The sequence below is a fragment of the Cucurbita pepo genome, chromosome LG13 (genome assembly GCF_002806865.2).
Source record: "Cucurbita pepo subsp. pepo cultivar mu-cu-16 chromosome LG13, ASM280686v2, whole genome shotgun sequence".
In the NCBI taxonomy this organism is placed as follows: domain Eukaryota; kingdom Viridiplantae; phylum Streptophyta; class Magnoliopsida; order Cucurbitales; family Cucurbitaceae; genus Cucurbita; species Cucurbita pepo.
This window is the reverse complement of record NC_036650.1, coordinates 5,821,792-5,839,451: the sequence shown is the minus strand read 5'-3', so window position 1 is coordinate 5,839,451 and position 17,660 is coordinate 5,821,792. Positions and strand designations below refer to the sequence as shown.

Below are 17,660 nucleotides of genomic sequence, written 5' to 3'. Positions count from 1 at the left end.
TCTCTCAATTCGTGTGAGGCGTTTTGGGGAAGCCCAAAGTAAAGTCACGAGAGTTTATGTTCAAAGTGGACAATATCATACCGGAGAGTCGTGTTCATCTAACATGCTATCAAATGTCAAACAAAGGACTTCAGAAGAAAAGGAGTCAACCCTAGGCTCCTCGAAGGCAGTAAAAAATGACTAAGATTACAAAGGACTTCAGAAGAAAAGGAGTCAAGCTTCTTCGAAGGCAATGACTAAGACTCCGAATGAGTAGTGCCTTGATTAAGGGGAGGTGTCATTGGTGTGAGGCAATCTTTGTTAGGTGATGTTTTGAAAATTTTTCCATGATGCACACGATTGAAGATAAAAATGTTGGAATAATCTTCACTCTTAGAAACGAAGAGCAAGTAACCTGACTACAGGGAATGCAAAAAAATTCAAATCTTAGACAAGAAACATTACACAGACTCACTTTATCATGGTATGACATTTGTGCCTTTATTATTATTATTATTATTATTATTATTATTATTATTATTATTATTTATTTTTGCCCAGTAGACCTTCTCATTTCTTTTATTTATATAATCATAATATTTTTTTAATTACGATGGATTCAAAATATTTAAAAAAAATGCAATTGATAATTTTAAATTTTGGTTGGAATATAAAAAATGGAAAAGTAAATACTTTTAATTTATATTCCACGCGTTTACTATTTTGCGGCTACTGAAGGCACTGCAGTGGCATCAAATTCTTAGTTCTGCAAATATATATAATTTTATATTATTTATTGTTTTGCGGTTGGTTCAGTTGTTTTGTTGTCCTACGATGGCTGAGGCGGAGACCGGTATTTTACTGTTCAAAAAATGCACCCTGTCTGTAACGCTACAGTACAGAATATTCATACACTGCACTTTGGACGTACATCTATACGTGTCACCGCCCCATTCGACCTCTCTCAAAACCTCTTCATCTGGACCGTACGTACTAATCTGCCGTATTTCAATACAAACTCCAAAAATTATATTTTTCAATTTATTCACTTATTTTGGTCATTTTATTTCAAAAACACATTTAAATGAACCTTTATATAATTTTAATCCCATTAAATAGTAAATTCATAAAAGTCATAACGAGGAGGCGGTGATCGTAACATAAAGTTATTACTTTTTCATCTTTAAATATCTTTAAATATCTAAAGGGTGAGATTTAAGCGCGAATAATCTAATTGTTTCTTACTTGTCCTCCACCCGTTATATTCCATTTTTCTTTTCAATCAACGTTTATCTAATAAAATAAATATATGAAAAATATAGCTTATAATATTAATTTTAAAAAAAATACTAGATTTATAAATTTTGACTTGGATATTGAAAACATTATTAAACTCTCTAATTTGGTCACTAATTTGGTCGTTTTTTATTTATGAGAAAGGGTTGGTCAAGCTACTTTTATATGTTAAATTAAATTGACTTTTTCTCCGGGAATAAATTAAATTGAGAAAAAAGTTGAACATTTATCTTCTAGAAGATATTGTTTAAAATGTTTTAAATAATAAATCCTTTTTTCTCACATTTTTTATGTGTTTATTTTAACAAATTATGGTAATATTGATTTATAAATTTTAAATTCGTAAAAAATATTAGTGAAACCTCATTTTAAAGTTTATTTATTTATTTATTTATAAAAATATATTTTTACCTAAAGAAAAAGCTAATAAAATGAGCATTATTTTCAGGCACAAAAATAAATAAATAAATAAATAAAATCTAAGATTTATTAATTCGTCTTATCCCTTTTTCTCTTTCTTCCTTTACGTGTTAAAATAACCAGACGAAAATGGAAAAAATAAAAATAAAAAAAAGGAAAAAAAAATAATTAAAATCCATTTCATTAAGAAGGAAAGAATTATTGAGTCAACCCATATCATTCGAGATGTTTTTCCTTATCCTTCACACACACAACAAAAATCCCAAAAATTAATAATAATAATTAATAAAATATATAAATTAAGGATGAAAAGACGAAAAGGCCCTTCTAGGGAGTTTATCGTTTCCGTCAAACCCTCATCCGTCTCCACGTTGTGGATCCCCCTCACCAAACCCACGCCGTTCCCCACTGTAATTCCTACATCCACCCGCATCGGAACAAAACCCTGTAATTAATTACTTAATTAATCAATTAAGGTATTAATCTCTTTTTCAGAAGTATTAACCACCCGTCCGTCCGGCGACCTCCTTATATTTAAAGTGGGTTGTCGATTGAGTCGCGTCTTCGGCAGTCGCCGCGTGTCACCATCGTCAGCGGACGACATAGCTTCTTCTTCTTCTTCTTCTTCTTCTCCGATTTGCATTTTTCTCTAATCTCTCTAATTCCCCGATTTCCATATCCATTTTCAACGAACACATTGGATTTTCTTTTTGTTTTTGTTTTTGTTTTCCCCTTCGTTAAGTTCGTTCCAATCTATAATTGAAATCCGTTTTCGCCGACCTTTTCGCTTTAGATTTCTGTTTCCCGGATTTTTCTCTCTCTCCAGCTATGGCCGTCGGTTGTGTGCGGCTTCGTTATAAACAGACGTATTAATCCAAACCGCCTTCTTCCAGAAATCTTCGTTTCTATGATTGCCTTTCAACAATTTGGATCAATGAAGCCTCCGACCGAGTCAGACGACGTCACTTTCACTTCCGCCGCCATCTGTTTATCGCCACCGTCATCCTCATCAGATCCCTCTTTTTGATTGCTGTTGTTTTTTTCCTCTGTTTTTGTCTTTTGTTTTTCAATTCCCTATGCATTCTTTCTGCTGCGTCTCCACTGTCTCCGAGAACTCTCCTTCCAAGCAACCGCCGATTCCGATGCCGGACCTCCATATTGCACCGGCCTCTCCTGCTGTCTCTGTCGCGTCCAGATCCGATCCGACGATTCGAATTTCCAATTATGGGCATAATCGGAGTCTTAGTAGTAGCGATGCCGGACGACTTAGTCAGCGGAGTATTTTTGCTGCTGAGATGGTTGGACGCCATTCCTCGGCTAGGGAGCCTCCGGTTGACGTTAAGATCAATGATATTGTTGGGAATGGTATCTGTGGTATTCTCTACAAGTGGGTGAACTACGGCAAAGGTTGGCGTCGTCGTTGGTTTGTGCTTCAGGATGGCGTTTTGTCATACTATAAGATTCATGGACCTGATAAGATCGTTGTCAATGAGGAAACAGAAAAGGGATCGAAGGTCATCGGCGAGGTGTCGATGCGGAGGATTTCGAGGCATAAGAACGGGTTCTCTAATCAGACTCTCCAGTTCCCACTCAGGCGCAAGCCATTTGGGGAAGTTCATCTCAAGGTCTCACCAATCCGAACTGCTTCTTTATAATATCTGCATTCAAGTACCATGGCATTCATTTTTCTTCTTGTCGTGATTATAATTTTCACGCTTTATTTTGGAGGTGCTGATATTTTGTATCTACATCTTCCTTCATTTTATGAATCAGTTTGTGTCCATTGTTAGTTTCTGTTTGGTTATTACTTCGTTCGTTTCCCATCCCTTTTATTAGTTGAAATTCAGCGTCTTCATCAAGGATTACAATTGATCTGGTTGGGGGTTTGTCAAGTTTTCTTTCTGATCCTCTAAAGATGCCTTCCATGTTAATCGTGAATGAGACTTGAGAAATGATGTCTAGGATTGAGCTGTTTCTTTCAATTTAATTCGTGAAACTCCTTGTTTTCATTCTGGTTCTGTGGATCATTTGCCACCGTTGAGTTGAATTTTCCTATGACAGGTCTCCTCAATTCGAGAAAGCCGGTCAGATGATAAGAGGTTTTCCATCTTCACTGGGACAAAGAGACTTCACTTGCGGGCAGAGACCCGCGAGGATCGGGTGGCATGGATGGAGGCATTGCAGGCAGTGAAAGAATTATTCCCAAGGATGTCTAACTGTGAGCTCATGGCGCCTATGGACTTCTTGTCTGTGTCAACTGACAAGATTAGACAGCGGCTTCTAGAAGAGGGTGTCAGTGAAACAGCCATTCAGGACACTGAAAATATTATGAAGACTGAGTTTGCTGCACTGCAAAACCAGCTTTTGTTGCTCAAGCAGAAGCAGTGGCAACTTATTGACACACTGCGGCACTTAGAGGTACATTGATACTGAATCTACAATACTTCATATGAATCAAATTCAAGATTGTTTTTTTTGTTGTTGTTGCCTACTATTACTGGAACCTTTCGATTCATTTACTACTGAGCGGTGTCATACATTGTTACTCTGTTCTGGAGATCGTGTATATTTCCCCCTTCTAGTGATTCTTCTGATAGAATGCAAGGGGAATTTGAGTTTGTAACTTTGTAAGAAAAAAATTTTCAATTTTAATAATTAGCTGCCATTTGCTTAAGTGCGTTTCCCCTCCCTCATGGTGCTATGTTGATTGTTGATTCCATGGAGGAATTTAAGCCCAATTGATATACGGGTTATTTAAAACCCATTACTTTGGTGTACATCTCTTCATCCGACAATTCTAATTCTGGTTGGGCATTTGATGCTTGCACCATTATGGTGTTTGGCTCTGTGTTGTAGTCAGAAAGTGTCGTATTTTCTCATTTATGCATACTTATTCTCACTGAAATGTTTTATTTGAATCATACTAAAATTTTATGGAGTAATTACATTTCTCCACGAGAAATCCAAAATGAAGTTAAATATCCCCAGAATCCACAAAGTTTTTCAAACGACAAAACCATAGTTCCCACTTCTTCTCGCATAATTCCATTTGGTTATATCTAGGATAGTTTGTGTATGCCTGCCCTTTTTATTATAACTTTTATCGGTTCTTTCAATTTTTTTGTTCATATGTTAATTAGTTCCTTTATTGAAGTTTATTTACATATTGGGCTGTTTTCATTTTTTTAAACTAAACATTGTCTCCTTTATGTCTTGAGTGTATACCTTCTGTCTGAACTTTTGAAATTGGACTCTTTGAAGCACAATTCGGGGCTTCCCTGAGTTCGATTCTATATTGTAACTTATGTTTGGAGCACGTCTTCTGTTCGACAGTCACTCTCTGTTTAGAATAGGGCAACCTTGATTCCTAGCGGATAAAATATATACCAAAACTTCTCAGATTTATTCCTTTCTTTGTATACCACCTACTTGCAGCTAGAAGCTAAGATTCTCTTTCGAAAACATTTCTGTACTGATCCTTTGGTTGTTTCATCAAGGATGTGTCTGCTGCTTGCTTTTTTTTGCTTTCACTTTGGAAATGATTTTTATAGGATCTCTTGATTGCTTTGCCTGAAGGTTGAAGTTAACCTTGAAAGGTTTTGTATGCTTGTTCCGCGCATGCATTTTTTGCTAGTTGTTTATATAGTTATTATAAGACCAATCAAATCATTTACGTCATTTGGATTCAACCTTACCTTTGGAAATGATTTTTATAGGATCTCTTGATTGCTTTATCAAGGATAGTGAATGTGTCTGCTGCTTGCTTTTTTTGCTTTACTTTGGACATGATTTTTTTAGGATCTCTTGATTGCTTCGCCTGAAGGTTGAAGTTAACCTTGAAAGGTTTTGTATGCTTGTTCCCTGCGCATGCATTTCTTGTAGTTATTTTTGTAGTTATAATATTAAGACCAATCAAATCATTTACTTCATTTGGATTCAACCTTACCTCTAAGCGGTGTTGCGAGGGTTAATCCATGCAGACCATTTCTAATAATTTTTTATTTCTAGATTTGATCCTCTAATTTCCATGAATAATTAGTTTTTTGTTAGCATTGAGTAGACCTCTAGTGAAATCATTAACAATAGGAGTCTCAAAAGAAGTTCACTGACTGACCTTCTTAAGCTCAGTCATATAAAATTATCTAATTCTGCATTTCGTTCAACATTTTCTTTTGGTTGTGCTTTTCGTAAACTTCTCCCTGTTTGTCTTGTGTAGACAGAAAAGGTTGACTTGGAGAATACAGTAGTTGATGAGAGCCAGAGACAGTCAAATGATCCTAGGGCCTTGCCTGGTCAGCTGGAAAAATTTAGTGGTGAGTTGTCATGCTTATACCTAATAATCATGGTTCTATATGTACTTCATTAATTTTGTATCATTGTCTCTTGGCATGTCACTTCTATTTTGTTATTGTTTTTTTAATAATTATTATCCGAAGCAATATTTTCCTTTGTGTTAATTGCAGCTTTGTTTTTCTAATGATGATATCTGAAACTTCTTTCTAGTGCTATGTTTTCTTAAGATGTGCTATAATAAAGAAAAATGGTTAGAAGAAATTTTTATGAAACCATCACCGGAGCTTCGTACTAGACTTGGATCTGAATTGATGACCTGAGGTGAAGTATTGCTTAGCTGATCTGTCTCAAGCAGCACAGCGTGTATGAGATCTCATGGATGGTAGTAAGAGTTTTTGTTAGAAGGCTATTGAATTAAAATGTGACTGGACAGTCAAATTTGAAAGCACTAATGAGAAATTACCTATATTTTATATTCTGGAGAAGAAGCCACAGGGGGACTAAATAACAGTATAATTAGCTATAGAGGAGGAAGAATTGGCAACAGCAATGCAATCCTTGAATCGATTAAGAGATAGATGTCTGACTAAGGGCGCATTCTCATAGCTTTTTTTTTTTTTTGAAAAAAAAAAAAAAAAAAAAANGAAGAATGGAATTACAATTAACTGCGAGCCTGTAGCTGATGAACATACGAATGTCAAATACTAAGTTTTTAGAAAGGTTGATGTAAGGTTGTCTTAACTCTTAATTTTAGGACATAGAAATTGGAAGTCCGACAACTGTGGCCAAACAATTACAACCCTGTACAAATTAATTTGGCATATTTATTATTTATATTCTCACTTATATCAAGATATATGATGACAATGTTTGCAATTATTTTCCTCCATGTTTACATTTCAAGTCTTTTTGCCTCTTTTTTCAATAGTCTCGAGGTCCTTTTTTTACAATTTCTTAGCATAAGCACGCTGAACACTGACTTATTATGTATTCATCTTCTTGTTCCTGACGTGTTTGTATGCAATTGCACATTCTTTTGGCCACTGGAATATATTTCATACTCTTTTCCTCTCTAAACTTTTCTATCTTTCTATAGATGTGAGTGCTACTGAATCTGATGATGATAATGAGAGAGTCGATGCTGCAGAGGAAGAAACAGACGAAGATGAAAACACATTTTTTGACACTCGAGATTTTTTATCATCGAGTTCGTTCAAAAGTAATGGATCCGATTACAGGATATCATCATTTTCTTCTGATGATGAAGGCCTTTGTACAGTTGATTCTGAGGAAGAGGTGGATCCATCAATTAGATCTGTTGGAACAAATTATCCTTATGTTAAGCGGCGCAAGAAATTACCTGATCCAGTTGAAAAGGAGAAGGGTGTCAGTCTTTGGTCAATGATTAAAGACAACATTGGAAAAGATCTCACTAAAGTCTGTCTTCCTGTGTACTTTAATGAGCCTCTTTCTTCTCTGCAAAAGTGTTTTGAAGATTTAGAATATTCATACCTCATTGATCGGGCATATGAATGGGGAAGAAGGGTAAGTTAATGATCTATGATTTTATGCAGTGCATATCTTTAAACATTTTTCTCATTACATAACCAGCGATGGAGATTTCATGGAAGATTTTGGACAAACCTCTAGTGATACATGTGAAATTTAAGTAACTTTCTGGAAAGTATAAAAAAAGAAAAAAACGAAAACCTTGAATTTTTTAATGCTTCCTATTGATTTTTTATTAGCTAGTTGATCTTTTACCAACTCTTCAGGGTGACAGCCTCATGAGGATTCTAAACGTAGCTGCATTTGCTGTATCTGGGTATGCTTCAACAGAAGGAAGAAGTTGCAAACCATTTAACCCACTGTTAGGGGAAACTTATGAGGCCGACTTTCCAGATAAAGGGCTCAAGTTTTTCTCGGAGAAGGTATTGTTTTTAGATTTATTTTTCCGGCGTGAGGGGTAGGAACCAGGGGCTTAATTCTATAAAATTTTATACAATAGTCGGTTGGATAAAGGAGAAATGCTCCTGGCTAGAACTGCTGAATGGAAATTACATTGGCATTCTCCAGTAGAAGTTAATCCTATGAGCAGAACAATTAGCAAACCTATCAAATTTGAAGCAATAAAGCATAAGCCATGTAGTTTTGGCCCCTAACAATATCCTCCTATGTTTTTTTTGCAACCAGAAATTCTGGAAACAAGTGTTTAATGTGACCACATAGGATTTTCTCTTTTAATTTTAATTTTATTATACATAATTTTTCATTCAATTCAGTGGTTCCACAAAGAGAATTCAAGGAAGCAGGCCACGGAGTTGTCAAATACATATCAATTTAATGATCGTTTTCTTTCAAAAAGATTTTTTCTTTTTAAATGTTATTTATTTATTACAGTCACTAGGACAAGCTTGCTTGAAATGAACTCTATCCGGCATTGACTCATTACCATAGAATTTTCTATGTGGAACACGAACATATAACCTATGTGAAAACTTAAATCTATTTGACATGTTTCACTTGAACTTTGCCCTTACTAGCTTTAATCCTCTTACACTTGTATTCCAACAGTTTGTATTATTTGTCCGCATAAGGTGGAAATGAGAAATGAAATGGGATAGCAGTGGCAAGTTAAAACTGTAAAAACAATAATAATAATAATAAAGAAATGAAATGGTATAGCAGAATGATATTGCGGATTTTGTACTTTATGATTAGAAATGATCTTTTTTTATTTTGGTTCTTAACAAATTCTAGGATTCTAAATTTGTGAGAACTTTTATAATTATTAATCCTCGATATTTCTTTGATCATAAACTCCCCATTCATATTCTTGGAGTCACTGTGTAGGTCGTGTTAACCTTCAAGAGTGTCCTTCAATCTCTATGTTATTTCTTGTTTGAAGCACAATTTCCATCCAAAATAGGATTTTTTTTTTCTCTGTGCACTCCGGCTAAAGGCAACATGTTCACTATTTAAACAATGAACAAAAGGGAATTGAACATATAAAGATGACGGGAGCATTTGATATGTAATGATATTAGATTATTGATGAGTTAGTACTACTGTCACATAGGACGTCTTTCATGTTCACATTCTTTTGAAATTTTGATTCATTTAGGTCATCATTACTTGATGGCTTCATTCATTTATCTCGAATGCTTGGGTTGCACATATTCTAGTTCCTGTATTTGAATGAAAAGTAAATGGCTTCATTGTTTTTGGCTTGATCCAAGATTCTTCCTCTCAAATGGTATAGATTTTTCTAATTTTGGTTGTTAGGTTAGCCATCATCCAATGGTAGTTGCATGCCATTGCGAGGGCAATGGATGGAGATTTTGGGGTGATAGCAATTTGAAGAGTAAATTTTGGGGTCGGTCAATTCAGCTTGATCCTGTTGGTGTCTTGACATTAGAATTTGATGATGGAGAAGTCTATCAATGGAGTAAGGTGTTACACCAATGATTGTTTTATATTGTTTAAATTCTCTTTTTCTTTGTTCTATTTTCCCATTTAGAATCTTGAATTATTTTGAACTTTATGCATTTCTTGTAGGTGACAACGTCAATTTACAACCTGATACTGGGAAAGCTGTACTGTGATCATTATGGTACAATGCGCATACAGGGAAATCGTGACTACTTGTGTAAACTAAAATTTAAGGAGCAGTCCATTATTGACAGGAATCCGCACCAGGTAATTTCCTACTGTCCTTTATCATATATCTGAGATATATAGGATTGTTATTATTGAAAAGCATTAACAAATATTTTTCATTTATCCTGTCAACGGTGTAAATTTTTTCCATCTTCATTGGACCACTGTCTCTATACCATGACACTTCTTCGTTGGATTCTTTGCCTAACAAGAGAATGGAGGGAGAAAAAGAAATCGATATAAAGTTGTAAAAATGTTTCCAAATCACGTTGATTTTGATTTTTGAGTAGGACTCTTTGCCTTTAACAAGAGGTTGGAGGTAGAAAAATGGAATCAATGGGAAAAGTTGGGGGGCATCACCAATAAAAACCATTTTTGTTTGGATTGTTTTTTATGCGTTTAGATTCTGGATGCAAATGAAGTTTCTGAAACTAGAAGGGTTTCATTGTCATGGGAGAAAGCAGAGATTATATACGACTTTAGTTATTCTAGCTCTAGCTTTACCACTCGAAGCTGGCTCATTTCTTATATTGTATAATAATTATTCAACTGGATGTTCCTATCCAATGAAGAACCAAAAAATCAACTGGATGTCATATTATCTTTAATAGTGAAGAACTTGTAAATTCTAAGTGATCACCTGGTGCTTTCATTTGATCCAATTCAGCTTGGTGAATTGGCTATTATGGGCAGGTATCAGGAATGTGACTTTTTTTTCTTTTTTTTTTTTTGTTAAAATTTTGGGATAAGAAGATCTGTGGAAGTTGAAATTAGAATTTCTGACTGAAACTTATATAGATTGCTAAAGTTGACTGAAACTTGAAACACCATTCTCATTCAGGTACAGGGTGTAGTTCAAGATAAAACTGGAAGGACGGTGGCTACATTATTTGGAAAATGGGATGAAAGTATGCATTATGTGAAGGGGGACTGTTCCCATAAGGGAAAAGGATTTGATTCTTTATCTGAAGCCCACCTACTCTGGAAACGAAGCAAGGCACCAAAATTTTCTACTAGATATAACTTCACGCGCTTTGCTATGACTTTGAATGAGCTGACACCAGGCTTGAAGGTAATCCTTTTGATTACTTTATTTTAGTTTCCTACTAGATTTTCATTTTCTGTTTGGTCGTAGGACGTGGCTGCATAAGATAATCTATCCGTTTTAGTTGCAATGTTGCAACCTGATGGATGAGATGATAGTTTATAATTTTTTCCCCCTCTTTTCTTTCTGTTTTCATTAAATTTTTTATAGATGTAATGATACGCCACTTGCAACTTATTCTGGGGTCAACTTGTTTCTTATGTTACTTCAATATGCAGGAAAAGTTACCTCCTACAGATTCAAGGCTCAGACCTGATCAAAGGTGTCTAGAAAATGGAGAGTACGAAATGGCTAACTCAGAAAAGTTGCGATTAGAGCAGCGCCAGCGGCAGGTAGACTATACTTCGATGTCACATATTTGGTCCTTTTTCAGGAGTGTTTGTACAGCGCATATTCATCTTATTCTTAAGCTCCTAATTTAATATCCCAAGCTATATGCATTCTTCGAACTTGAGGACTTTGAATTATTCCAACGATAAATAAAACACATACTCAAATTAATAATTTGTTCTTAAGTTTGTGCTAAAATGGCTTGAAACCAGTTGTGACCAGAATAATCAGCAATATGGATCCGCAAAATTGTAGAATTGATGGAAATGGACAGCTGACTTTATATGACCATTTTTTAGATATCAATTTTTTTTATAAAAAAAAAACCTCGTTTACTTTATAGTATTTTTCTCTTGTGATCTACTATATGAAGACATATTTGCATTCCTAGTCGAAATGTTTTATTTATTTATTCTATTTGGGTGAGATTTCAAAAGTTGTTAGATCAATAGAATAGCTTATATTATTTCATTTGGTTTTCAGGCTCGGAAGATGCAAGAGCGAGGTTGGAAACCAAGGTGGTTTGCCAAGGAGAAGGGAAGTGATACTTACCGCTACATTGGTGGGTACTGGGAGGCCAGGGAGCAAGGGAAATGGGATTCATGCCCTGATATATTCGGTCAGATCCCTACTGATCCACAACTCGAGTGAGTTGAATAGTTTTTTTCTTTTGATGTTTTTTTTTTTTAATTCTTTTTTCACATATATTTACCGGATGAGTAGCCAATAGCGTGCTCATTTGAGTAGTTATACATAGTATAGCAACTGCCACTGTCGATGTGGTTGCAAAGTAAATTAGATTGAAGATGCTGGGCAGTCAAAAACGAAGTTAGCAAAGGAAAAAGAGAAAAAAGGAAAAGAAAAAAAAAAAGAAAAAAAAAAAAAAGAAGTGAAAGCAGCCATAGTTTCTCAAAGATTATCTGGCCGGCATCTCATGTGTTCTTCATAGATCATTTTTACTTGCATTAGGTGGAAACATGTCTCATTCGCAGCAAATTGTTGAGAGAAAGCATTCTAGAATTATTCGGATATATATATCCTAAATGACTATGATCATCATCTTGCTGATTTCTACCCAGCAGGTTTCTCAATAACGTGTCTTTTATGTACTTATATTCATTCACCCGACCAGTTGAAAGTTCTTAACCATATCCAGTGGGAAAATTGATGTCACAAATTTGGCCCCATTTGGAGAATTTTCAGGTACAAATGTTGAAAACTTTCCCCCATTTACTCTGTTTTGGTCTCTAAATCCTTGATATTAGGAAGATGGTGTATTTTTTTCTGAACTATTTTGTCCAATAATGTGAAACCGTGGGATACTCCCTGGTGATGGAAAACGACCTGTTAAATGCTCTGCCTCGAAGCGATGCAGGCATTTCCAAGTTAGCCAACTGAAGTCCGAAGGGACATTTTGAATAGATGGATTGTGAAATATGCACACACATCACCATCCTGCTGTTCCTTTTAATTATATAATATTGGACTCCCAGAACCATCCTTTCCTCCTTACGCCCTTCCTTCTTTCTTTACATTAATTGGTTGATTTTTTCTCTACTTCCTTTAGTGACGTCTGAACCCAAAACAACTCCAAGATCTGTAGCTATCTGTCCCTCATGTGGATCACTCAATGCCTTCTCAAAACACACCTGAAACTATATATTAAATAAGCCATTTCGTCTCTTTCCTCCAACACCTTTTACTCACTTTGCGTTATAATTATCTGTCTAGTTGTTTCATACTTTTTGAGTTTTGACTAATTTGTTTCACTAACAAAAGAGAACAACAGCTACATTGACATTAGGTTCTTTTCTAATTTTAGTTCCTAAATTCCTAATTCTTTCTACTTTGTCCACTTAACAAGTTGTAAAATGTTCTCGGTAGGTCCTTTTGGGTGTTTAACGTTATGTCTAGTAGATATCTATGCAAACTTTCCACTGACTTTCATATTTTAATGCTTGTGTGACATGTTTCAAACATTTGATGACATAGATGATAAACTATAACGATCAAAATAGACACAAATTATAAGTGAAAATGGATATTAAAATCTTTATCTAAGTGTCGAGACTAAATAGGAAAAGTCTTCAAATTTTAGGATCATACTCAGCTTTTTTTTTTTTTTTTTTCCTTCTTTTTCTTCGAGTACAACAAATGAGGGCCTCAGGTAGTACAAGTTGTGGTCTCCAAATTAAAATAATAATAACAATTTTAACTCCAACGTGGCCTCCAAACTCTTCTTTATTTAAAAAAAAAAAAAAAAAAAAAGTCCAAATTTCATATTTATTCAATTGCAGACGTTGAGCTTCATAAAGCACAAAAAGGGACATTTGAGACAAGAACATTAGATCATCAAGTTTGGCCTTCTGAGCTAATCCTTTATAATATCACCATCATATTCTACTCCTTGTCTTGCTTTCTTTACTATTTATTCTAACAAATTGAAGCATTAGAATAATATCCACTTTGCCTTCAAATTACATATTAAAAGTAACACGTAAGATTACAAGATTCGAACCCGTAACGTTTTAGACTTATGTAAACTAATTGAAATGGGTTCAGAAAAAGTGGGGCCTTGAAGTGAAGGACATGAGATGCATTAAGAGTTGAATAATGTTGTTTGGGAGCAGAGGGTTTTGATTGTACCATGGTGAGGGGTGAATTAATGGGTGGATGTGACCACTCATTAGGCCTTCTTTTTTTATTTCTCATTTCCAGATGTGGATCCCATTCAGATCCACAATCATCCCCAATCCTTCCCACTCTTCCATAACTTTACCCTTTCTTTTCCCCCCAAAATTTGCTCTCAATTCTCCAAATATTCAACTATGATGTTCTTGTTTAGAGTATATAACTCCTCTACCTTAATCTAATATTATTGAGATAATTACGTTCGTCATTTATTATTTGGGATTCGAGAACTTTATGCATATGACTAAGAATGATTTCATCCGCTTAAAGAGCTGAAGTTTGTATAATCAGTCAAAGATGATAAGGCCTACTCTAACTTTTTGTACAACATGCACTTGCTAGATCTCTCCTCTCTTACCTTTCTGTTATAGTTTTTTGTTTCACATTCGGTACAAAATGACAAGAAAAAAGATGCATTCTATTAGTCAAAAGCATTAGGTAACTAAAAAACCAATCTCCCTATATTTTTATAAGAAAATGATATTGTTGATTTCATACGAATTTTACTCTCGATTCCACATCCAAAATCTTATCTATTCTCGTAAGATATTATTCGTTCAAAGAGACAGTTCCTTGTTACTTATCCATATAAGTGATCGAGCGATGTACTTTTGGGTAGGGTTTAGATTAAAAAGAGGGATATGTCCTCTCATTTTGTCTCTCTCTCACAAAACATTAGCACATAAAAAAAGAAGAAAGCAATCCTGAAGGCCTACAAATTTTGCTCACATGCAAGCCATGGCCCTCTCACCCATTTCAACTCACCGACACTCCCAAATCAAATACTCACTTTTTTTCCCCATTTGATTCAAACATCTCTTCTTTTTTATTCCAAAACTCACTCAAATGTGTTTGTGGAAATTAGGGTTCCTTTCAAACAAATTAAACTTCCCTTTTTCATCTCTAAATTCATACATTCCCTTTTATGCCTTTTTAGATGCAGATTTTATGTCGTATTAATAACTTACTAATGAAAATATGTATGCATATCGGTTAGATATAGAAATACAATAAATGTCAATTCTTTTAAAAAAAATTAGACGACAAATAGTTCATGTCTGGTTTCGTAATCATTGAACGAAAATAATTGTTTTTAATAGCGCCTTGTGTTAATAACTATTTGACTTTTAAAAAAAAATTAAAATTAAGTTTAAAAAATAATTCTAATAATAAAATTTTGTGAGAAAAAAAAAACATAACGAGTTAGTTACAAAAAAAAGAAAATAATAAATAAATAATTGGTTTTATTTATTTGGGAAGGACGTTTGAGCAGCAATAGCACGTGGTTGGCGCGTGCGCGTGATCAGGTGTTTCGCATACAAAGAAGGTAAAGTTGGAACCGGGACACGTGGAGAGCCGTGTGCGTGATCTGGTGTTTCGCATACAAAGAAGGTAAAGTTGGAACCGGGACACGTGGAGAGCCGTGTACGTGATCTGGTGTTTCGCATACAAAGAAGGTAAAGTTGGAACCGGGACACGTGGAGAGCCGTGTGCGTGATCTGGTGTTTCGCATACAAAGAAGGTAAAGTTGGAACCGGGACACGTGGAGAGCCGTGTACGTGATCTGGTGTTTCGCATACAAAGAAGGTAAAGTTGGAACCGGGACACGTGGAGAGCCGTGTGACGCCTCGTTAACAATGTTGGGGGAAGGGAACAGTTGGCAGCGTCCCATACCTGTCTAGCTGTTACAAAAAAGAAAAGCAAAAGCAAAAGCAAAAGCAATGTTTGGATAAAGATGCAAAATCGTATGCCGTTGGATCATATCAAAATTTGAAAGGGGNAAAGACGTGGGAGGTGGGCCCCACCCACGCGGCTCTCAACGACGGCCAAGTGGGCTCCACATTTTTGCCAGCTCAGACACGAACAAACTGCAAAAGCAAAACCCTCTCTCTTTCTCTTTGCCTTTGGCTTCCACGAATTATGCTTCTCTATATTCTATTTTGATAATATTAATTTCTAAATTTAATTTTAAATTAAGTTTGGTTCTTATTATTTAATTATTATATTTTTAGTTTTTTTTTTCATTTTTAAACTGTCCATGCAATCATTATTAATAAATAGACGAATAAATATTTTGTTAGTCTTCATATCGAACACGTCATTGAATTTCTTTCTTTTTTTCTTAATTCTATCAAGTTACCAACCAATTAAATTCAAACACGTGTCAAAAGCATTTAATTTAAAATTTAATACTATAAATAGTCATAATACTTATTTTTCTATTCTAAATTTCTCTATATTTTATTTGTTTATTACGCAATTTTTTTATATTCTATGGGTCAACTCCAAATTTATTATTTTTTTCTTGGGTACAAATATTAAATTTCTTTTTATAAAATTTGGGTTCATTCTATTTATGTAAATAAGTGAGTTTATAGGGGGAAAATGAAATATAGGTGCTACTTTTCGGGTATTTTTTAATATATATATATAATTAATTAATTAATTAAGCTGACATTATTGTGTTTTCAATTTATCCAAAACGCATCATATTCTTAAAAAAAGTAAAAAAAATTAATCTAATCTATAAATTGAACGAATGGCTAAGATTCAACGATTAATATATGCTTGAAATTATAAGAATATGCTTTTTCGTTCTTAATTAAAATCTCTTGATTTAATGTAAGTTCAAACCTAAACCACAACTTGATTCTTGGTTGATAATTTTTAAAAATGTTTAAATTTAAATTTATTTATTTGTTTAACTAGAATTTAATAAATAATTGTATTTGTTATTTTTGTGTTTAAATAATTTAAAATTAAGTTTATTTACTTTTAATAATTTTTAATATATATATTTTTGTTGGAGAATTAATAAATAATTAATAAAAGAGTCTATGAGAATTTAATGTAACTAAAATAAAATGAAATTTTAAATTATTTTTTAAAATGTAATAATAATTAAAGGTATAAAAATTATAATTCTGTTTGGTCCGTTACTTATTATTGTGAGTTTCACGATTTTAAAACATGTCTATTAAGAAGAGGTTTCACACTCTTGTGGGGAATGTTTCACAATCGGTTGGAAAGGGGGAACGAAACAATCTTTACAAGGGTGTGGAAACCTCTCCCTAACATACACGTTTTAAAACTGTGAGGCGAACGATGATATGTAACGAGCTATAACATATAATATTTGCTAGAGATGGGCTTGGACTGTTACATGCTTATTCAAACTCTTGATATATCCTAAAATCGTTTCGTCTCTAAACATATATATATACGAACATAAAATTTGGAATCAAAAGTGGACAACCTTAGTGGCACAATATTAATTTCAATCCCTTATATGATTCAAATATATCCATATTCATATAAAGTGTTGATACCTTCTTCCAATATCCAATATTTGAGTGCAAGCATAGGAAAACCACACAACATATATTCCTTCCTCTTTGATTAAACCCTATTTTCCCTTTAAATTCCTTTATATTATCCTATCACCTCACCTTTCTCTACTCATTTTAAACAACCATTCATCCATCCATTTTGGAATGTTCAAACGAATTGCATTCCCAAAAACGATTCATACCTAACAAAAAATACCTTATTGCGTTCCCCATTAATACAACTCGATACAATATTCCATAGATCTTAGATCAGGTGTACACGGGTTGAAAATTTTGTTTGAACCATTTTGAAATTTCGGGTTGATTGGGCTGGTGATTCAAGCAAACTCAAATAGAGTTCACTATTCAATACAACCTAACTCAATCCCCTTTGGGTTAAGCTGTTGGATTGTTTTTTTTTTAATTATTAAAAAGAATATTTATCTAGAATATATGTTTTATTAATAACTAAAATACAAGGTACAGAGCATCATTAACATCATATATAAAAAAATGTAATCCAACTTAATTTTTTATAGTTTGAGTTGGGCATCTGA

At 34.1% G+C, this 17,660-nt stretch overlaps 1 protein-coding gene across 1 annotated transcript; it reads left to right on the top strand.

The window, feature by feature from the left end:
- Nucleotides 1–2,199: 2,199 nt before the first annotated feature.
- Nucleotides 2,200–12,201, top strand: LOC111808201 (oxysterol-binding protein-related protein 1C-like). The gene is made up of 10 exons (XM_023694045.1): nucleotides 2,200–3,320; nucleotides 3,757–4,113; nucleotides 5,912–6,008; nucleotides 7,085–7,533; nucleotides 7,764–7,919; nucleotides 9,274–9,441; nucleotides 9,547–9,687; nucleotides 10,490–10,720; nucleotides 10,972–11,085; nucleotides 11,567–12,201. The coding sequence occupies exons 1-10, from the start codon at nucleotides 2,772–2,774 to the stop codon at nucleotides 11,732–11,734; spliced, it is 2,430 nt and encodes an 809-aa protein (XP_023549813.1). The 5' UTR covers nucleotides 2,200–2,771; the 3' UTR covers nucleotides 11,735–12,201.
- Nucleotides 12,202–17,660: the final 5,459 nt, after the last annotated feature.

Coding starts and splice junctions, on each gene's coding strand:
- LOC111808201 (XM_023694045.1), top strand. CDS start 2,772: ATGCATTCTTTCTGCTGCGTCTCCACTGTCTCCGAGAACTCTCCTTCC. Junction 3,321..3,756: donor TTGGGGAAGTTCATCTCAAG/GTCTCACCAATC, acceptor TTCCTATGACAG/GTCTCCTCAATTCGAGAAAG. Junction 7,534..7,763: donor CATATGAATGGGGAAGAAGG/GTAAGTTAATGA, acceptor CCAACTCTTCAG/GGTGACAGCCTCATGAGGAT.